This window comes from Syngnathus scovelli, chromosome 2, assembly GCF_024217435.2.
Source record: "Syngnathus scovelli strain Florida chromosome 2, RoL_Ssco_1.2, whole genome shotgun sequence".
In the NCBI taxonomy this organism is placed as follows: Eukaryota; Metazoa; Chordata; class Actinopteri; order Syngnathiformes; family Syngnathidae; genus Syngnathus; species Syngnathus scovelli.
Genome location: NC_090848.1, coordinates 15,037,681 through 15,060,754, shown reverse-complemented (window position 1 = coordinate 15,060,754; position 23,074 = coordinate 15,037,681). Strand labels below are relative to the sequence as shown.

Below are 23,074 nucleotides of genomic sequence, written 5' to 3'. Positions count from 1 at the left end.
TGGAGCTAAACAGCCATCTTGAGGGTTACTGGCCCCAGAGCACCGATCACCACTGTTTCCTTTACGCCCCACATATTCCCTTGTTCTTCCTTCAGCTCTTTGTGCTTCCTTTTCTGGATACTGCCATCACTCGTTATTGCTACATATTTCACGACTGCCGTCTGATATCTGTCCACTATGTCAGGCTGGTTATCTGGATATCTAAAACGTGAAGCTGTGTCTTATTTCTGTGTATCAGGTCTTGCGGGCTAAATCGCCTAGACTATTGCACCACCAAGTGTTAGAAAAAGCTAATGACTAACTACTGCATTTCTAAACAGTACGCAAACACACACACACACGCACACACACACACAATTTCACAGATGGTGCGTGATGTTAACACCACATTAGCAACTTTCAAAAGGGAACAAAGTGTAAAAAATCCAAAACAAAAAAAAAGGTGCAAAGAAGATATGAGTGCGCTGGTTTGTATTTTTAATCATGTCAACATAACACATTACAACTCAAAAGTCATACACTGTACTGTACAATAAGTCAATAGTTTTGTTGTTGTGATCATCATGTCTTTGGATCAACCAATATACAACTCTGTCACTTTTACATTGCAGCAACTGATGTGAGATATGTTACACAAAAAAGCAAGACTCACTGCTTATTGATATTTCTTCCTTTCTCCCAAGCACATCATTGAAATAGTAATCTGTGTAGCTGTCTGACAGACATCCTGTAAGCAAATACAACTGTTTTCACCCTTTTTTGTTCCAGAGGTGGCTGTCATAGCAAGTGATACAAATAAAATGATCTATGCCAACAAGCAAACAGACAAAAAGGCTGGAATGCACAACTTGAACATTAAACTAAAAATATAGAAAACTACATTTGGATTTTGTCGATTAGACAGTACCCAGTTTCTTAGTTAAAAGCAAAGAGGAGAGAGAGAAAGCCTGAATTAAACGAATTCTTTTTCATACACCTGCCGCTAAAGAGGAAGTGTGAGGATAAGTGCGTCTCTAGCAGGTGCAGCTTGAGGTCATGGGGCCAAACGTGAAGTTAAAGAACACAATAGCATCACAGAAATGCAAGAGCCATGTCAGAGTATTGTTGTAAGTGAAGCATTAATAAAGACCATTCAGAACAGCACATCCATATTCTATAGCATTATTCCATGAAGGGCCTTAAGGCCTTGTTGAATAGTATTAATACATACTTGTCAACCTTCCATAATGATTAAATTAACCAATATAGAATAGGTATACTATATTATCACTTTTCACTATTCCACCATCAATTTCAACTTTACAGATGCCATGCCTGCAATGAAATTTCTGTAAAAGCCAATCTGTCTGACATGACTGAAAGGAGATTTGTCTGGAATAGGCTTCACTACCCTTTGTAAGTTAAGTGCTATTTGACAGATGGAGCGTGAATTACTGAAGCGGCAATTTTCAATGCAAATTGTGTAGCGCTACAGCACTACCCTAACATGGGACATAATAATTCATGAGATTTAAGTGCTTTTTTTTCTTTCATTTTTTTAAAATTATGTTTCTGAGCCATTGGCACAGTAAACAGTATGCTGTTGTGTTCTTGTAGCACTTGCTCGGGGAATTAGACAATGTATAGAAAGGCTCATTTGTATAATTGGGGATGGGAAGGGGATAGGTAAATGGGCTTTAATTCAATAAAGGTTAATAGTGAAAAGTCTATCAAAAATACTGTTACTCTTTTTTTTTGAGAAGAGAAATGCACAAATGCTGATAAAAGTCTACACATCAAGCTAATGGCACATACATATACAGGTTCAATACAAAATTTAAAAACATGAACATATAAGCTGAAACTTTTAAAGGAAAAAAAAATACTCTTATTTTCAAAAAGGTTGAAAGTGCTAGAACTCAGATTAGCTCACAGAAACCGAGGGAGGACAAACTTAATACATGCCAAAAGCTTTTCATTTCTTTATTCTTTTCTATACAGAGGGATTTTTGAGTTTTTCCTCTTTTTTTAATCTTTAGGAATATTTGCTAAAAAAATAGATTGTGATAAATTTGATTGCTACAATAGTTGGCTTAAGCCAAGAGGGTTTTTCTTAGAAACAACCTTTCTTTGAATCATATTATAGCTCAATTTTTAATCTTTATTTTTTTTACCCTCAAGACATCTCGTGTTAAAAAGTCAAAAAAGGTGCCATCAGCTTATTTGTTTAGACTCAATAAATCATGTCGTATTTCATTTACAAGAGCCTGTTTTAAAATACGTACGTTGCAGGGGTTAAAAATTACACTTGAAATTAATTCCAGAGTTAAGTAATGACATTGTTTAGGGGATTTACTGGTGACTGTGGGATGATTATTATATGTTGAATAGCTGCTTACAGCCTGGTGCTTTCATCTCTGACAGTAAAAATGTCGGATAGCACGTAGCATTTCATGACAAGCAATTGAGCAAAAATGTAGTTTCTTCTCCCCAGGTTTTGGTAAGAAAAACAAAAAATGAGGTGATGTGTTGTGTATTTTCTCTCGAGGTCCTTTGTACAAACAGACAATAACACAATATTAACAAACAACAAGACAAATAAATGAATAAAAGAAAGCGACACCCCGCCATTACTTTAGACCCTTTTTCTTTGACTCTACAAAGCAGCCGAGAGAGAGGGAAGATGGGCAGTGGGGGGGCTGAGGTTTGAGGGGCTGATGTACATTTTGTCAGTTTGGGTTGGTTGTGCATCCTTCTGTCCATTTTGCGACAACAACAAAAAACAAACAAACAAAAAAAGAGAACATCTAGTGGTCTACAGTTGTCTGCAACCGTAGCTACAAGCAGCAATACGTATTTTACTTTTTATGTGCTATGTTTTTTTTTGTTTGTTATTCATCAACAACTCAACATCCTGAAATGGGCGTGGCCTACTTGTAGCTTGTTGCACGAGCTTGGCCGCAGCATTCAATGAGAGTATTACATATTGTGGATAAAGGTTTTTTTGTGACTTTATCAATACACGAAATCACGAAAATCACACCCTAAAACGGATATTTTGCGGGAGCTCCTTTTGCTTGAATAACTGATTGGTAGGAGCTGATCAGCATAACAAATCTTACATAAGAGCAGGTCAGATTGTGAGTGTGGCATCTCAGATTGGTTTCAGGTCTGGGCTTCTTTTTTTCCCCCCTTCTTTTGTTGATTTTGATGTAATGGTGAAAGATGTCATGGATGAAAGCTGAAATCATTCTATTGTTATGATGCCAGATTTTTCTTCTCCCCGCAAAAACAACATCTATGTCCTGCTTCATGATGGGTTATTGTTTCATGAAGGTTAAACTTAGATACCATTGCTAAAACATCAGCAGTAGAAGAATTTGTGAAGCAGCATAATGCAACATCATCCTTTGGGGCTGTTTGATTCAAGGTGGAAGCATTTATGCAGGTCTGAATAGAAGTTCATTTTGACAGAGTGGGCAAATATTGTTTGTGTCATGTTGAAAATGCCCAATCTAAAAACACTGTCATTAAAGCAAGTACTAAAACAAAGTAGTTTTCTTCCTCTCTACTAAGAGATTTTTTTTTCAATCAAATTGTTCATTTCCTTACATTCGTTTGTAGTTTTTTTTGTTGTTGATGATATATCATGGTCGTATAGAAGGAGTCATGTCAAAATTTTGCTTTACAATACGTTCTACGCAGCCCCACAAGTCTAAATATGGTCTTCTGACAAATATTGTGTTTGTGAAATATGAATACCGTGTTTAGACTCGTGAAATGTTATTTTAAAGAAAATGTTTGACTTGATTTCCCCTTAACACACTTTCTGTATCCACTATATGAGGGTTACGTTTGGGCTCAGGTTCCTATAGGTTAGCGGTGAGCAGGATTGAAAATATCTTGGCTTCATAGAGCTGTCCGGATGAGACTTACATCATCCGGACAATGACCTATGATCACGCGTGGAGGGCGTCCGTCTATGTCAGCATTTCTATTGAGACATTCTAGTTAGCTCAAATCCTAAGTGATGAATAAGCCGCTAACAGCCTGCTATAAATATCGTAGCATCCACAGTTCTGATTCCACTGTGCAAACTCAAGTACACGCGAAGGTAGACCGGATATGACACAAAGCTCAAGGGAAAAAGCTAATACTCCATCCATTGTTTGATGAGAAAAATGCAAGATAAACACAAATGTAAACCTGCCGGACATCCAAAATGAAGAACATCACCACTTTAACTACCTAAAATACACATTTACTGAGATAAAAGTATTTATGATAATCATTTATGAGATATTTCGTACACTGCAATAACATTCTTTAACACATTTTTCCTCATCTGTCACTGTAACTCTTTTTGTTTTAAGCATTCACATATGTCAGGGATCCTCATGACATCTTTTCGGAAGAGAAGGTTTAACGTAAGGAGGCAGATTTTATGCAACGCGACCTCACAAGTATTTAGTCTGAAAGCGTACAAAAAAAAAAGTCCAGCAGGATTTGAACGGGCTCCGAGGGATGTACCCCAGACTAAAACCAAATAGCGTGTCGTCCAGCAACAGACCAGACATGCTGCTGTGCTAAAATGGATCATTTGACAATAAAATATTGTATATATATTTGGGAATTTGGAGGCTATGGCATGTCTTTTTGATAACATTCTATGTTGAACAGAAAAATGCCAAAGCTTTGTCAAGAAAAAAAATATATCCGTTTTTCACTTTCCATACAAATTCCTGGTAAATTCTTACAAAAACAGGCTCTTTTTATGGGATAGAATCCTGCACAAGAATCCCTTCGGGATGACTCTTGTAAGGGAAGCTCAGTGGATTCCGGGTGTTACAACCTCAAAAGTATTATCATGAGAGAGGAAACAAGCAGATTCCTAAAGATGAAGTGCCTTCCGCTAAAATAAAAAAGTGCTTCACTTGAGGAAAAGTTTTCAAAAAACCAGCATCATTTTTTAAACCAACACTTTTCACATTTCTTCCTCTTTTTGCCCCTTTAAAACACCACATGCTTTTTCTGATTTCCATTCAAACTTGACTGTAACGGACGCCACGCAACAGGGGCCACCCGTCAAATTGATGAAAAGAGCACTTTTTTTTTCATAAGGCTCCCAATTGTGTTATTAAATGGGACAACGTTTGAGGTAAATTGTGGACTTTATAGCTTTTTTTTTTCTCCTCTCAAGATGAGACGTTCTATCATGAAATCACAAAATATCCACTTCAAACTATAAGTTTTTCGGGTCACAACAATAAAACTTTCACTAAACTTTGATATAGTTGTTCTATTGCTTTAAAAAGGAAGCAGTACCATGCCTTTTGGCCTACTGATTCTGCCTGCTACACTACTAAATAGGGGGATGCAAATATAAGGGGACATAAATGGCAATGGGAGGGGGGGGATAAGGGTAATACGTACTTAAAACTAGAGGAAAAAGGTAGAAAAATCCCAAATGAAAGCTGCTGCCTTTTTTTCACCCCTTTTCCCCACAAAGAGCCTTTTAATTTCCTTCAAGGGATTAATTAAAAACTTTTGTGCACTTTCGTTTAAGGCATCTAGTAAGTGTTCTTTTTAATTAAAAAAATAATAATCTACTCACTGTATATTTGAATATATCTTGAACACTCTCACTGAAAGGCCTGGTGGAAGCGAGGCAGTGTGGTGGTACTAAGGCTGGAGCTGAATACTGGTGGAAGAGGGTGCAGGGGTCCGAGTCCCAGACCCCCGCTGGAGCTCTGATGCTCCTGAGGTTGTGGTTGCAAAGAGGTAAGAGGCGCCATGACGGCTGCTGCGGCGGCTGCTGCGGCGTGAGGCTCGCCAGCGTGCAGTGATGAGGAGGAGGAAGAGGAGGAGGTGGCAGACGACGTGTAGCCCATCACCAGTCCTCCAGTGCTCATGGGGGCGCTGTAAGGAGGGAGGTTGAGCGGGAGGAAGCCCAGCAAGTGGGAGAAGTCCATGTTAGCAGCAGACAGAGACTCGGCGATCACCGCAGGGCTCTTGGACAGCAGGGGATCCCCGCAAAGTTCTTCTGCCAGGCCAGCAGGAGGCTCCAGTCCATCCTTGGGGGGCGATACAGCAGCGTGAGGCTCCGAGGAGGGAAGCGGGCCGGGCAAGCCACTCTGCAGATCCAGGAGGAAGCTCTCCATCTCCACCTTCAAGGGTTTGTCCAGCAGGTATGAGGTAGATCCCAGCTGGTATTTGGGGCCTTGCTGGGAATGGTGCTGCTGCTGGGGGGCCGAGGGCTGGTGGTGGGGCGGGGGTGTCGGAGGGGAATGATGGTGATGGTGGTGGTGGTGATGGTGGTGGTGGTGATGGGAGTGCGGGTGCAGGGATCCAGTGGAGTCCACGTGGCAGCCCATGCCCACAGACAGGGGCGCGGACATCAGGGGCGGGTGAGGGTGGCTCACCCCGGAGTTTGACATGGCCTGCAGGTGGTGGGGGTTGTACACGCCCATGGTGAAGGGGGCCCCGCTTGGGAAGGGCTTGCCCATCATGGGGTCTTTATTAGGACCCACGCTGCACATCATGGGGCTGAGTTCCTCCTTCACGGAGCAAGGAGGTGACCCCGAGCTGAGGAGGCCTAGCATATCCGGAGGCTCGGTCTTGATCTTCAACAACTCCTGCGAGTGGCTCTTCTTCACGTGCCGCGTCAGGTGGTCCTTCCTGCCAAAGCGCTGGGCGCAGTACTGGCACAGGAAGTCCTTGCGACCGGTATGCACCACCATGTGTCGCCGCACGTCCTTCCGCGTGTAGAAGCGGCGATCGCAGTGGTCGCACGGGTGTTTCTTCTCCTTGGCCCCGCCGGAAGATTTCCCCGAGTGGCTCTTGAGGTGCTCCAGGAGGACGGGCGTGCTCTCGTACCTCTGCATGCAAACTTTACAGGTGAGGTCCCCGGCGGTGGCTGAGTGCATGGCCACGTGGCGCTTGTAGCCCAGCTTGGTGTTGTAAGGCTTGCCGCACTCCTCGCACTTGAAGGCCTCCTTGTTGGGGTCATGGGTCTGCAGGTGGTTCTTCAGGTGGTCCTTGCGATGGAACATTTTCTCACAGAATGAGCACTGGTGGGTCTTCTGTGGAGAGTGTGTGGCCATATGCCTGCAGAGGACCACATGGCATTAGCAGGTCAGAAGAGACATTGAACTATTCGAATGACTTCACTTACTTGAGATTTTCTTGTTTGTTTCTTTTTAATGAAAATATAAAAGGTCCAATGCTGAATTTAAAAAAAAAAAAAAATCTTTGATGTCCTTTTTGCTTAAATTAGCGACTCGAGTTTGACTTGCGTCAAAACATGTGACTTTCCCCTCCCTCACCTCACATCTACTATTCTGTATGTGCATATATTGTGAACGTGACCTATCAAGTATGTGAGAAATGCTGAGTACCTGAAGAGTTTGTATTTGGAGCTGAAGGCCTTGGGGCAGTGTGGCTGTGAGCAGTGAAAGGGTTTCTCTCCCGTGTGACTCAAGGCGTGGAGCCGGAGCTTCTCCTGAGAGGCAAACAGAGCCCCACACACCAAACACTCGTTCCCTCTTCCCACCTCTTCTTCCTCCTCTTCTCGCTCTTTCCCCCTCTCTCGATCTGTGCGGAGCAGCGAGCCGGCGCTCCCAAACAACTTGACGGCGCTCCGTCGTCCCTCTTCCTCCGGCGTCAGTGCGGTAATACGGTGTGAGGCATCGGCGGCAGCAGCTGCCATGGCAGCCCTAGAGTGCCGCTGCCATGAAAATCCACTTGGGGCTCCCCTGCCTTGCGGGCTCAATGTCGAAGTCGGAGGGCCGGCAGGCGGTAGGGTGGTGAAGTGGTGGCTCAGTAGAAACTTGAACGAAACATTGAGATGTGCGACAATCTGCAGTGGGACAAAAGGACAGATGCTAGTCTGCATCTGGACAACTGTCGAGTTGCCCTTGAGCAAGGCACAGTATAAGCTCTCTGTTGATTCTGCCATCAATCTGACTGTGACTGAACATACAATATTTGGTTGAATACAGATCACCCTACTTACTATTCCTGGTGTCCGTCTTTAGTCCCTTGATACACTTTTCTTCCCCTTACGTCTCCTCCTCACCCAGTTCCAACAGCCATACTTGGCGGTGAGTGCCAAATACTCTTCTGCATCTTGACTCTGGGAAGAAAATAAAGACAGGGTGGGGGGTGAGTAGTATTTAACTCAACATTCGTGTTTTTGTTCTTCAATGAAAGAATTGGTGATTTTGATAAAATCATCAAAACTTCTTAAAAATTCATTTGCGAAATTGTCACACGTTTGTGGAGAATTTTTGTTGCTTATGACAAAACTAAATATTTCAGCAATTACTATTAGTATTATTATACTCATGAGATTTACTGGAAACTTTCTAGAATCATACTGGAAATGTTCTAGCCAAGCCTCTAGTCAGGATTCATCTCACATACCTCCAGCAGATAGTTGTGATTTGACTTAGTCTGTAGATGAACTCGTGCTGTAACCATCAGGTTCCAAATCTGTAAGTACTTTAGAGACTGAGCTACTTCTACTCACTAGAGGGCGCTGGATGACAAGTAGGACAAGATAATGCGTGTAGCCGCATGTACTTAACATGAAAGTGTCTGAGGATACAAGACCACATGGTCTTTAGGTTGACAATAACAAACTGAAATTAAATACAATCACAAAGAATCAGACTTTGGGGTCAAAGCAAAACACAACTCGCCCCAAAGTTTTGCGCTCCATCCTTAACCCCATCACGCAACTCAGCTGACCTTTGTGCCCTCTGCTACCAAAAAACACACAGCAGTTAAGTCCAAGGTTGAGCGGACACAACAAGAGCCGGATCACGTGACCCGCGAGTGCGTACTTAGAGCCGTGTAAACACACACGCACTAACACACGTACACACTTGCACACTTTCTGTGTAAGAGGTCACTGAGTTGAGAATGACAGCTAATCTGGTGGAATTTGCTGCAAGTGTTTTGACAGATGCTTCGGATATTTACGTGTACACAAACATGTCTTCATATCTCTGCGAGCATCACATTTTGTTGTTCACAACACTCACACTCACATGTATACTCCAAAATGAATAATATAGCATTTTAGTCATTAAGTGTGTCACCATGCAAAGGTGCACACACCAGAGGCTCTTATCTCTGGGAACCACTGTGCACACAACACACACACACACGTTAACTACTGCGCGATATCCCAAAAAGTACCATCGATGTAATTGCATGAGTTTAAAAAATGATGTCACATTACTGTAGCTTACATGTGCGCTCTCCTGTGTATGTGTGTTTACAGTGGTGGATAAGAGGAGCTGACAGCTGTAGCATTGTGCAGTGGTCATCACCCAGCAGGGAGGGTGCAGGGGGGTGACACCCATCCCATTGACCACCCTCAGGGAGCCCGGCTCCATTGTTACAGCCTACCCACGTCGCACATTCCTGGCCTGAACCATGCCGTGTTGTACTGCTGCACAACAGCGACATGCAACACACATAGCCGAGCTTATGCAGCAGCAGCAGCATCATCATGCTCACGCGCACGCGCACACACACACACACGCACACACGTCCCTGGACTAGAATATTGACACTGCTTAAAATAACAAGCTTGGTTAAATTGACTTTTTTTATTGATTTCCTTTTATAAGTGTTGGTATCTTGGCATTGTGTTGGCATTGCACTAACGGTGGCGCTTTAAGAGCTTCAGCACACACAACACAATTGCGTCCATTCCCATCATCTAATCGCACAAGCCTCACTGCACTTATCACAAAAGCTGGAGCAGGAACTTTGCTTCCCAAATGGCTTCGATGGCCGCGTACGTACGTTTGCTGGAAGCGCCGCTCACTTCCCCTAATCAGGAAAGCTGAAAGCAGCATTGAACTGCCACTTTCCGCCTGGGTGTCTTTGGTTTCTGTCCTGGATGAAAGAGCTTCCACATTCCTTTCCAGCAGGGTCATAGGTCATCCTCTGCACTGCACCGCCTGCCCGCCACAGCTCTCGCATGCTGAGTGACTGCTATTAACCCCTCTGGTGCCGGCCTGAGCGAGCCATATGCATGGAAGAAGTTTGAGCGAAATGTTTGTTGAACGCTTTGTAATGTCAACGATGATACCAACAAACATAGAAGAGCAAGATGACCGCAAGCGAAGAGACATCGGCCGAAGAATGGCGGCTCTCAGTGAGGCAACGGGCACTGTTTGACTAAACGTTACGAATATCCTAAATATAGAGGCTGAGTTCACCATGTGGAGTTTAGGTGACAACAGCCGCTCTGATGAGAAGGGGGTTGTCAGGCGAAGGGGAGGTGAACGTGTCGCACATTCGTTCAAGTCTACATATTGTTGCTGTCCAATCAAAAGCGACTATAGATCCAAATTGTCTGAATTCTCTCGGTGAAAATAATTGTTTCTACATTGGGTGAATCTCACACCATTGAAATTGTTAGGATATTTACTTTGATTCAACAGTGATGGTACTTTATTTGTTTCATTGTTGTTGTACCTGACCTTTTTTTGCACTAAAGACTGATTAGAAATTTTACTACATCATAGAAACAAAAAAATAAATGATTAAAAACACAACTCAACGTTACGCTAAATGTAGCTGTTGTAATTAGTCGAGCACATGTTTCTCTTCAACAAGCTGTATCAGCATGATGTTTTTTTTTTTTTTTTTGTATTACACAGCATTGTGTGAGCATGTTGTTCGGAGCACGGCTTAAAAAAAAAGAAAAAGAAAAAAAAAAAGAAAGAAATCGAGCATTTCCCTGCTTTTCTGCTTCTATTTCGCTTTTATTAAACTTGATTATTATTTATTATTAATGTTTATTAACATCTTCATCAAGTGACCATGCTCTCAGTCTCATTTTTTTACATTTTCACTCACTTTTAGCATATTGCATAGGCTACTGCGACAAGAGTCGGACCGTATTATAAAGTAACACAAGTTTCCCACATTCCCGCCAGTACAAATTTTAGGAGTAACGATGAGCGGACTAGCCAAAGTGATACGAGGCTAACCAACCATTGTCATCCACAACCAGCAGCTTAATTGTCATCTCTTCTGACCAGCACAGACGTGTGAAGTCTGCGGTTGGGTATACAGAACAGTAGCAATGCGGAAAAGCAGAAAAAGGAGGGAAAACAGGAGTTATGTGCACCGATGGAGTCAGGGGTCTTTGCAGCAGTCAAATAAGTCTAGCGTGACAGGCGAGAGGTCAAGCTTTAGTGAACCCATTGAAAAGGAGCAGCCACCTAGGAGGGGGAAGGAGCTCCGCCATTGGCAGTGATCCTTTGACCTACAGGAAGGCTGCCTTTTTACAACTGCACATTGCACTGCACACATATAAGAAGAATATAAATGTATATTTGCAATGCATTTTCCCCTTTCATCCAGAGGGAAACTGCAATTTTGGTCAATCATTCCAAAAGCAGAGGATACCACAACAAAGTGTTTTTCGGAGAAAAACGGAAAAACAGATTGCGAAGTGGTAAGCGTCCAGTGTAGCCAGGACGGTTGTGCATTGTCAAAGTGAAAGTTGGTTTTACGCTTTCCGGCGGTACTTTATTTTTAGATGACAACTAAGAATGTTAAAAAATTAGATGTTTTATAATATTCACATGGGGTTACTGTTTTTTGGCACAGTTACTGGTCCCATTATTTCCAAGGGGAAATTGTTAACTGTTGTTAAATCCTCAATCTGATTTTAGAGACAGGGCCTGCTGCTTCCCTAATACATTGTCATTACATTAAAAAGTGAAATATTCAGATTTGTAGTAATTAATACTAAGTTGGTTGATCACTAAAGAGCACATAATAATTACATGTCAGTTTTAAAAAACTGTTGTTAGTTGTGAACCCAATGACAATATTACTATTTTGATGCTTGTTGAACGGAGCGAGTAGTGTTGTTAAAGAAAGGAAGTCAGCATTGCGCAGAGATCTCTGCATTCAAGCCAACAATGTAACCCCCTCCTCAGCCAGGTTTCACTTCCTCTCCCACTTACATCCTCTGACCCCGGGTGGCGCTGGAAGGGTGGCGACCAAAAGGAAGAGTGTGCGGTTGTTCCTTGCCAAATTCATGAGAGTCTTCCTATCAGTCGGCATGGGATGTGGCCACTAAAACCGCTCCGGTTTAAGTTAGACCACCGCACTGTGGTCCGACTGAGAGTGGGCGTGGCAAACTGTCACAGTAGGACACTTCCGCCAGCGGCCGCCACCCGCTTCCTGATGTCAGCCTGCTGCTGTGACCCAAAATGACCTTCAAACTGACGTTGTTTTTGCACGGATGATAATAATTTACTCAACTTTAAGTTGATTTAAGCCACTACGTTAACAGTGCGCAGCTGGTCCATATAAATGAGTTACAGCTTTCTCTTACATATTTAGCAAGGAAAGATACTTTAAATCAGAGATACACATAGTTTTAGGTTTATCAACAAGTTCATTGGGTAAACATTTAAAACAACCAGAGAACCTTGTAAACTCCTAGGTAAAAACTTGTATTGGCCTTATTCCCTTTTAAAACAGTAGACATCCTGAAATATGTGGACTAAACCAAACAATAGTAGACAATAAATTGCGCTTTTTCCTTACTTTTGTCAAAAGTTACAATTTATTATTTATTTATTAGCATGATCGTCAGCCGCGTTTGGATTTCAATAATCTAAATCACATATTGTGAAAAGTAAAATTTGCTTTATTAAAAAATGAGACCGAGATTAGTTTCATAACTTCTTCCCACCATTAGTGCGACCACAAACCATGAATACTTAACTGGAAAAAAAAATAAGTGTTTCTGAGAATATGTGTTATGGTCTGATGGTTGTCTTTTCAGACCATAATTTTAAGAGGCATGTTTGGCGCAAACAAAGCACGTCTCTTCACAAAAAGAACATCAACTTTACGGTGAAGCCTGGTGCTAGGAATTATAAACAGGTCATAGTATCATAGATAATGTTTTGAAATGATTTGGCATTTGAATAGCGGTGTGTAAGACTTTTTTTTTACTACATACTGCACATAGCATTGCTTTAATGTAAGCAAAATAAAAAAATATGGCAAGGGGAGTGTTGTACCATAATATTTTTGCTCAGTTATTATTCATAATTACTAACAGTGCTGTTTGTATATATACTGTATAAGATATATTTAAGTAACATACAAAACAAACCATGTGTACGAGACACATGGAAGAAACTACGTGTTGACACATGGGAGGAATGTTTTTTTTTTATATGCATGTGTGTGCGTGTGTGTGTGTGTGCGTGTGTGTGTGTGTGTGTGCGTGTGTAGAGGGAATTCTGGGGAAACCCCTGGTAGGGAGTCCCGGCCATGACACGGAGCAGCCGGAGATGTGGGCACGGTGCCAGCGGGCGTCACGCCAGTCGCACGACCCTGCTGCACCACCGCCCTCAACCCCTTCTTGTCATGTGTGAAGAGCTAAAAGTGCAAACATGCACACTTTTACCTCCTCTGTCCTTTACTTTGTAAATCACATGCTGTGTGGAGTCCAAAATTAGTCAGTTTTGCTTATGGTGTTTTTAAAGGGGGATAAAAAAAAATCCCCTTAGGTAGGATACCTATCAGTATAAATACAGTCCACTCTATCTGATGTGATGTTTGTTTTACTTGATATTTGTCCTTCAGCAATCCTAAAATGAAATTCAATATATGAATTAAATGTGAATGAAAGTCAACACAAGTCAATATAAAAGTGAAGTCTGGCAAAAACGGTCGTGCAGATGAACATTATTTTCCTGGCACGTCGCATGTTTCCAGGCAGACAATAACGTTAACAAACCAGATTTTAGCCTCATTTGAGAAAGTATTGTTTATCTATGTTACAGAAAATTCATTTTAAATATGAAAAGAAAATTCCAACTCATTATTTCAATTTATATAGTGCACATTTGATTTAATGAAAATAAAGTGGGTTTTTTTTTTCAAACCGGAGACCGTGTTTTCACTGTGTATTGCTCAACTATTAGTACAGAATTGGATTGTAACCTGTGAAAAAATTGAGAGCCAATTACTGTGCGAACGAACGTGTGCATCGAGCCGCTGCGACTCACTTTTGTTTCACCGAGCTGCTGCTGTCTGTGTGTTTCACATGGGGTCAGCAACAAACAATCTCCAAGTTTGGCAATGTCAGCGTCACTTAAAACAACAGGCATTGTTAGGGCAGCTTTGCTTTATACAAATCTACAGGTTGCAACACGTAGCGCTCTTTCATAATCGTATTCTCTATTTTCTTCAAATTTTATTTTAGTACAAACTTTCTTTTTGCTAATGGATGCATTTTTTGTAACACAGACACAAATGTGCAGAAAGTTGAGTGGATGTTGACTAATGATGACGTCACTCATACTTTTCAGTACTAAAGCGAAAACTGTTTTTTCAACAAGCTGAGACAATGAACAATTGCTGACCACCCCGAAAAGGTCGTCAAAATGTCTTAACGTGAAAACAAACACGTTTAGTAAGGCTCTATCCACCACATGGGCGAAATGCAAAAGTAAACGGTAAACAATGTTATTAACACCTAAACACATACTTGTGGTTAGTCAGCATCAAGCTCTGCACTTCATATTAAATACTACGAGTGAATAAAAGTTAGTAAAGTCGATCAGTGGAACAGTCTTTTCAACGCCAAGTGTGTGCACGCTTGGTCAGAGGTAGTCTCTTGTAGAATAACATTCTTGCATAAACGGGGCCTTTGAAAAATGGGCAATGGGAAGAAGCCTGCATTCCTAACGTGATCATGTTCTGTGAATGTGAGGCTTCAGGCACCCGACGGTGACTGACAGCAGTATGACGGAAGATTAGAGGGGACTAAACAAGGACAAGATAAATATGAGAACAGTAAGGGTACCAATAAGGTACATATTTGCCTAGAAATAGTCCAACTTGCACCTAGTGGATGTCATTTAAATGTTTGGAGTTGTTTTTTTTCACACTCTTTTATGAAACAAGTCGTCTCGTAAGGAATTCATAGCTGTACTTTTGTAAATACTGCACTTTGTTGCAAGTTGGGGGGAATTTTCCATCAAAGCAAAGCTACAAAATTGTTTGCATGTGCTTTCAATTACAGTTCTCAATAGGCCAAAATTGCAATCGGCAGGTTGAACTTGACTAGAAAATTGGAGTGCAAGAATCTAAACATGGTCAGTACAGGCAACTGTCATGTGCCTTATAACTGACACTGCACTGACCAAAAACATCACCAACAAAAGATGACATCATTAGGAAAATAACATACAGTCCATGTCATAATTGTACGAGTATTAGGAACACTGACAGGGTCTAATGGAGATAAAGGCCTAAGGATACTGCACGCATTCAAAAGTCTTGAAAACAAGATTGTAACCAGGATTCTCTCAACTGTCAAAGTGATACACTTGCTGTCAAATATGGACAAAGTGAGACAGTAACAGATTAATTATTTTGGGGGATACGCTACGCAAATGCGAGTTACTCATTAACACACCATTTTCCTTCGGAGTTCTACCAGCCAACATCATTACTGGCACCACCCCTTCCCAAAGATAAAAAAAAAAAAAAAACATCCATTGAATGATGAGGACGCCAGAGGGTGGTCTTCAATGTGCGTGTGTGTGGGGGGGCTGTTCGACTCGCTAAGAAAGCCTTAGGTTTCAAGATGGACTCAAATAGTTTACAGATTGTCCAGCATCCGTCTCAAACTCTCTGGTCCATGTTTTTTCATGAACCTCAAGGCCCTTTAGTGTGGTGCAATGCATGCTGTCAAAAAATTAGACAGCAGAGGGACGCCAATTTTTTAGTATAATAATAAACACGGCAGACCAAAGGTTTGTGTGTCTCAACGATCTGGAGAGTTATGATGAATGTTTCTCCCATATTTGGCTATTTTATGTCTTTTTTTTTCTCACATTTTTATTCTCTTTTTGTCATCACCATTTTCCCGCGCCATCAACCAAATAGCGTCGCTTCTGTGTACATCCCGTGTAAAAGTGGCACATAAACATCCGTTTGCAGTCTTGCATTTTGATGAGTTGGAATGAGACGCAAAAGGTGAACAATATCTTGCAAATTGCACGTGTTCATGTGCAAGTGCATATGTGTCTGTTGTGTATGTACGCTGAGGCCTTCAATGCCCGTGCATTCCCAAGTATGCAGTGCACTTTTCTAGTTGTGGTGTTGTATTTACTGACGTTATGCAAGATAACACTTCTTACGAATAAGAAACAGTTGCGCTACAGTAATTGCATTACACATCTATGTTGCATGTGCATGAGGCTGTGTAACATATTTTTGTACTGTTGAGTATTTTTTAAAAAGAAGAATTGCTACTTTTACCCCTTTACATTGAGCTTCATTCTGCTTGTTCCTTTTATTCTATGTTTCTATTATTGGCCAGATTAAGATCATTTGGACATGTACAGAGGAGGAACAGTACACATATCAGCGGAAAGATACTTGAAAAGTAGCGCCAAAGAGGAAGACCAAAGAGATTTATGGTGAGGAAAGACTTGTAGATAGTAGCAGTTAAGAGTAGGAGATACAGAGGACAGGTCAAGATAGAAGATGATTTGCTGTGGCGACTCCTGCCAGAATGTGAATGGGGTTAAGCCAAAAGGCAAAGTAGAAGAAGGTCTAATAAATGTGTTAAGTGCTAATGCACAAATAACACAACACTTGCACAAACACATGCTGTAATGGAAACGTGGAATTTTCCTGTGTGGGACAAATCTTATTTTATCTAATCTTATCTTTTCCATGAAGTCTCAAATATACTGTTGAACACTAAAAACAAAAATAAAACTTGTATTATACATTCCTATTTCTATTATTATTCTTCTTATTTATTTTTTTCTCAATGCTTTAATTTACTCCGTAACTCAAAAAATTAACGGATGGCACAATCCCCCCCATGAATCTGTAGAATTTTTAATAGATACGTACAGGCCCACAAGCAAATGCAAGGTCCAATAGCCAGGGCCGAAAAACGCGGAACAACCCGGCCGACCCAAGTGGCGCGTCGAGTGAGCCCGTGATGTGACGAGTTTGGCTGGACTCGCATGGGCTTTGGGAGGGGAGTGGGGTGTGTGGGGAGTGGAGCTTGAGGGAGAAGGTGTCACGTGACCGAGTCCAGCAGAGAGCGTTATAATAGGCCCCCTCTCGGAGCTGAGAGGCAGAGGCTGGATCTGAACCAGAATCCCTCTACCACACACAGGCTGGCCATTGTTGCCTATTCACTGCACTCCATCTCGGTCCACTTTATCATTCAATTAGGACAGCTTTCACAGCGCACACCACAGAAAAGAGGCCTTCAATCAAACTGAAAACTTCACACTGGCCTCGGAGGGGACGCCGCGAAGGGGACTCGCCGTTGTCGGCCCACTTTCTCTTCTCCAACTTGTTGCCCGATGAGCGCCGAGTGGGAGGGAGGAAGAGGAGCAGAGAATGGATGCAGAGATGTGAAGGACGAGTAGGAGCGAGGGGGAAGTTCTGTATATGTTTGGTACCACGTGTATGTTTACAAAGCTGGTGGAATGTGTGGAGTGGGAGAGGGGTTAAATTTGGTAATGGCTACGGAGGGGGGACGGGGGTAAAGGGGGGGGGCAAAGCAAAGCTGGGGAAGAAGAATGGCACAGAGGAGCCCTCTTGAAGGAAGTAATGAGACGTAGAAGTATGCTTGAGAAACAAGGCAAAAGTGATCAAAACGTGAGCCATGTCCATAAACACCTTAGAGAAACAAGTACATGATGTTAACACGTTCAAGCGCTCAGAGACATCCAGCAAGCCTTAAACATTTGTTACCTGTGAAATCAATTCATTCGTTCATTTTGCGTGTAACTCCAGTAAGATGTTATTTTTCCCTCTACCAATTCCAATTCCATCACTTCAAACTTCATTTTGTGCCTGCGAAGCTCAGTCTAAATTTCCATGGAAAAAAAACATTAGAGCTAGGTCAAGTGCAAAAACCTCCTTTAAACTTTTACACCTTGCTACACAAGGAACAACAGCACTATTGGAAGGAAGAAGACATTTAGCACCCGCGATTGTCAGACCCAAGCAGTTTACAGTTCGCCTGGACTACTAAAGCTAGTTGGTTGTCATGGTAATGATGATCTAATTTTGCTATCTGCTGTTCATGTGGCGCCTTCATGCATATTTCCTCAAGTCTGCAAAAGCCAATGGAAACAAAACACTTCCTCTTTTTTTAAAAAAATCTTTTCACTATGAGAAATTAAGAGGACATTAAATAAAGATGTTTCTTGACCTGGACTACTGTTGTTGCAATTGTTTAAGAAAAATATTCAATGGGTGCTTTCCCAAAGGGTGTGGAAATAGCCCACAAATCTTAGTCATTGGAAGAGGTTGTATGCTTTAATTTATTGGGTGCAGGATGGTGAGCAGGGTGGGGTGGCCAAGACCTTCATAAAAATCACTTTAGAGGAAGGAAGAGGGGATGTGTCATCAGACATGGAGGCTACATTCTGCTCCCCTCATATTTTTACATAGCTCGCTCGCATTCTGCAGGACAGCAGTCACTGGACCCAACTATGTGTGAGTGTGTGTGCATGTGTGTGAGTCATGTGTTCATCTGTCTGTGTATCAACTTTCATACCAACTTAGCTGAATCAGAACTTAGCATCTGCACTACTGTAGAGTGCATCCACATAACTGTGTGCTGAATCACATGTTAAAACCAAGACAAAGTCCAGATGTTTGAGTCATACATGTGCATCGACCACACTCACCAGATTGGATTGGTTTTCACATATTATAAGGTGCTGGTCAAATTTGAGTATACATTGTATTTCTAAAAAAATGAATGAACACGTAAACAACCCAATGTAACTCCATTTCTGAAATGTTCTAGTATACACCAATCTAATTTGAAACAACTGCAGAGGTGCCTTGACTTACAAGTTTATACCAATAGCAATTATTAAAATGAGTTTTGATAAGTAAAATATCCCTCTGCAGTATTATTATTTTTTAAACGTAGAGTAGTAAGATATTTAATAATAGATTGTAAAGCATTTGTGCAATTTGTGCATCATGGCTTCTGTTGTTCCTTGTAGTGTGTGCATCTTGGTCACCAAGTGGAAGTATAATAAATAGAGACATACCACACGGAGGTGATTATTGATGATTAAACATAGAAGACACAACTAATAAAGAAAATTTATTGTCATTGTAAACAAGGCTTCTTTAAAAATAGCTTGCAATCGTGTCACTCGTTTCAAAAAAATGTTTTTAGCTACTATCATTTCCACTCTCAACCAACTCATACTAATAGCCCTTCCTCCTTTCCCAGGTTAGTCTGAATGTAAGATGAAGCACAAACCTGTCCTAACCTCTTTAAACTTTAGGCCCTAAAGTAGTGCTGCACTTAGAGCGGGCAGCCTATTAATAAATGTGCTGCAGACAGCCTGGCGGAAATGGCCTCAGGGGTGTAAACTTAACCTAGGAAGAGAGGGATGCATGAAGGACCAAACACAGAAGCACAGGATGGATTGACTTTAAATATGTGGAAAGATAAACTAAAGATGTTCATGACTTCTCATGGATCATTAGTGGTGGTATGACTTGTCAAGGTGACTTGACCCCTGGCAAAGGGTGATAATGCTAATCTTTAGAGCTAACTTTAGGGGTGTAAGAAAAAGTGATTGGAATCAGAAAATCCATCCATCCATCCATCCATCCATCCATCCATCCATCCATCCATCCATCCATCCATCCATCCATCCATCCATCCATCCATCCATCCATCCATCCATCCATCCATCCATCCATCCATCCATCCATCCATCCATCCATCCATCCATCCATCCATCCATCCATCCATCCATCCATCCATCCATCCATCCATCCATCCATCCATCCATCCATTCTATTTTGGTTTGGAAAGAAAGACTCAATTGAGAAGCCCTTTAAGATGTTTTTATAAGTACGGGCATTGTATTAATTCTGAGATGTGCTGTTCCATTTATGCCATAGGGACAATAAAAAAACAGTCCCTTTATCCAGGATTAACCCCCTACAGGTATTTATGTGTATGTTTGTAGTCCTGTGTGTTAGTAAACAAACGATAACATGCATTGTGCAACAATGAAAGGGACAAGTTCGGAATCGTATGTACTATTCCCAAACACTGCAGGTAAGTTCTTTGAAGAAAGCACATGGGGGGTGGGGGGGATTTGCACCCCCACCCCTCAATAGCAGCCGCCTGGGCCTGAGTAATGTCTGAACATCCGGAGGTATGTAGATTGGAGTAAACCAAGGGTGCCGCTTGATGGATGGATGGATGTAGGTTCTGAAAAGCCACAGCTGCCTGGCTCTTCGTAGAAACAGAGCCACAAAGAAAAATGGCAGTATGCATTTCAAGCATTGAGCATCCTCTTACTATTTCTGACTGGCATTCTGCAGGGTCAAGCAGAGTGTATGCTGCACCAAAAAAACAACATCTGTGCAGTGTTGAAGCAATGTGAGGATGCATTATTGACATATGCATTTCCTAAGGAAATACAGCTAAGCCTCAATTTTTTGCGGACTTTAGGGTGTAGAATTTGGGAATCGTGTTAACCCCGAAAGCCCGTTATTTAGTAAGTCTTGGAATGGGAGAAAAATTCTGAGCCATGCCTATGTGTCATGTACAATGTGTGACATTGTACATGTGTGACAATGACAATAAATATCTATTCTATATTCTATTCTATGAGTGTATCGGGAAATTGCAGAAGCGAATTACGTGTTTGCATTTGGGGAATAACATCATTGTTCTGGTTAAAAATTAATACGATATAATTCACCATGTAGTTTTTGTTGGGTCGTTACCCAACCTCTGCTTACTGCGGGTGGGTTTGTTCCATTGTGCAACCTTTATGTTATTGCTGTGGACCCTTTAAGAGAGATGGACAACAGGTTGACAGAAGTTTTGCAGCGCCATGTTACTGAGGAACACGTTGCGTAGTCAAAAGTAAAAACTGCCTCTTGTCTTTTCACAATGAAATGTCAATATCGTTCATTTAAAATGCGAAAAAAAAAAATGGGGGGATCCATGACCAAACTGCGCTACACAGAAAGTCGCGTAGAATTGAAACGTGTAAAATCGAGGCTTGGCTCGAGTTGCCTTAATTTAAGAAAACTTCTGTATTTCCCCTCCAACAGTAACATGGACCTTTAAAACTGCTGGGATAAAAACAATGCAATTACGGTTAAAAATTGAACCCAACTTCCTTGGTCAGTCCAATTTTAACCCAACTGTTTTTAAGGATTTACTAATACACTAAATAAGCAAATAGTCCATGTGATTCACTACAGGCATCGCAACCGAAATTAATTCGAGACAGCAAACTGCAACACAATTGATTGGTCACATTACTGATTAATATCGCTCCGTGTACTTGTTACTAGTCAGAGTTCTGCAAAGAATGTGCATTAAATCATTTGTGCACTCAAATTTGCCACCAACACCCACTAAATACTATTTGCTTGGCAACCTCAGGCAGAGGAGCTCGACTGCCCAAACATAAGAAAGCGGTGCGTGACAATGTGTTCCACTGTAGTATGAGTGGCGTAACAAGTGTGGAAGGGTTAGTGTGGCTGGACAGTGTGAAGTTTAACACCCAAGACTGACTGCCGCGGTCATGTTTCATCAAATGATCACAACACGCAATGTCCCACAGTACTCTGCTTTGGTAAGTTCTGACTGAAAGTGACGAGTCATAACAAACAAATCCCAAGTTTAGTGGTGATGCAACAACAAGTAATACCTACGTGTTTGGTCTGACACCTGAGTTTAGTCACATAATGTTTTGCTGTTATAAAACTTATGCGTGTGTGGTTCTAATGATTTGAGTAAAAATTGATGAGTGATTTTGTAAAAAAATATATATATTTTTACGCTTGTGTATCACCAATGCTACTCCAGTGCGAAACAATTGCATTGTGTATTTGTTATTAATCAGTGATCGATTGGCAAATTATGACATTACAACCAATGACCGATTGTGTATAAAATGCTAAATATCGGCTAATCCAATCCATTATTTAATGTACATATAGCAAAGGCACATTTCAAACTTGTTTCATGAATCCCTCATGCGAGGAGGTGCACAAGTTGTAGATATTTATATTTAAAAAAATGCAGCTGAAACAAAGAGCTAGAAGTAGATTTTTAAAAAACTAAAGTATTTAATAAAAAGAGCACAAGTACAAGTTAACAATGAATATTAGCTACTCAATAGTACTCTCTGCCAACAATCCGATCTTGGATCGGCAGCAAAATGTATGCCGCCTGCACCTCCCGCCCCAGCAATCTACATAGTTCAGCAGAAGTAGCCGATGAGGTTTTAGTGCGATGTTGCTAATAAATAAACAAGCTGCCACAAACATAAACTCCTTGGTGGAGGTCAAACATATCGTACTGTCCCATGACACAGAATACACGCGTGTAAACACTCAAATCAAGTATGTTCGCAACACAAGTAGACAAACTCATGCTGGGATGCATCCGCCGCTCTTCACAAGAGCGGCGTACTCCATTTCACTTCTTTATAAACTTCCCGCAGTCGTGCGAAAATAACAAACACCAACAATCCTCTTGTAGCTCGTCAGTGACAGAAAAACATCCATTCTCGAATGAACCCGTTGTCCTCGGCCACCTCCTCTGCCCCCCCCCCCCCCCCCCCCCCCCTCTTTCCTGGCCCATCCTGGCTTGCAGAAGGTGAAGCGGTACAAAGAAAAGGGATTTCAGCTTTTCCGATTCTTCCCTGGTTATTAAGTGCCATTTGTCCCCACATTGGGCTGTCCTTTCCATTAACCCAACTGATGCTCTTTTCTCATGGAAATCAGCCTGCTGTTGCCTCCTCCACCAGCAGCACTGCCGCTGCACACAGTGAGAGCAAAGAATTGTGGGGGACTTTTCAAAGACCTAAGACCTCCCTCCAGCTCAAAAGCAGCTACAGCTTACACACAAACATGCGCTCACGTACACGCGCTTTTAGCACATCTGCCACGCACCATCCATTAATACGGGTGAGGTATCAAAAATGGCCGACTCACAAGCTTGCAAAGTTCCGCCTCCGACCACACGGGCCAGGCAAGC

At 41.8% G+C, this 23,074-nt stretch overlaps 1 protein-coding gene across 2 annotated transcripts in view; it reads right to left on the bottom strand.

The window, feature by feature from the left end:
• Positions 1-460: 460 nt before the first annotated feature.
• Positions 461-23,074, bottom strand: part of plagl2 (pleiomorphic adenoma gene-like 2) — a 27,268-nt gene continuing 4,654 nt past the window's right edge. Inside the window, exons 2-4 of one of the 2 annotated variants that reach the window (XM_049755060.1) lie at positions 7,994-8,113; positions 7,377-7,837; positions 461-7,086 (exon numbers count right to left, since the gene is read on the bottom strand). In XM_049755060.1, the coding sequence (XP_049611017.1) occupies positions 5,622-7,086; positions 7,377-7,687 (1,776 nt within the window). In that variant the 5' untranslated portion in view covers positions 7,688-7,837; positions 7,994-8,113 and the 3' untranslated portion in view covers positions 461-5,621. The other variant, XM_049755061.1, reaches the window with a different exon arrangement.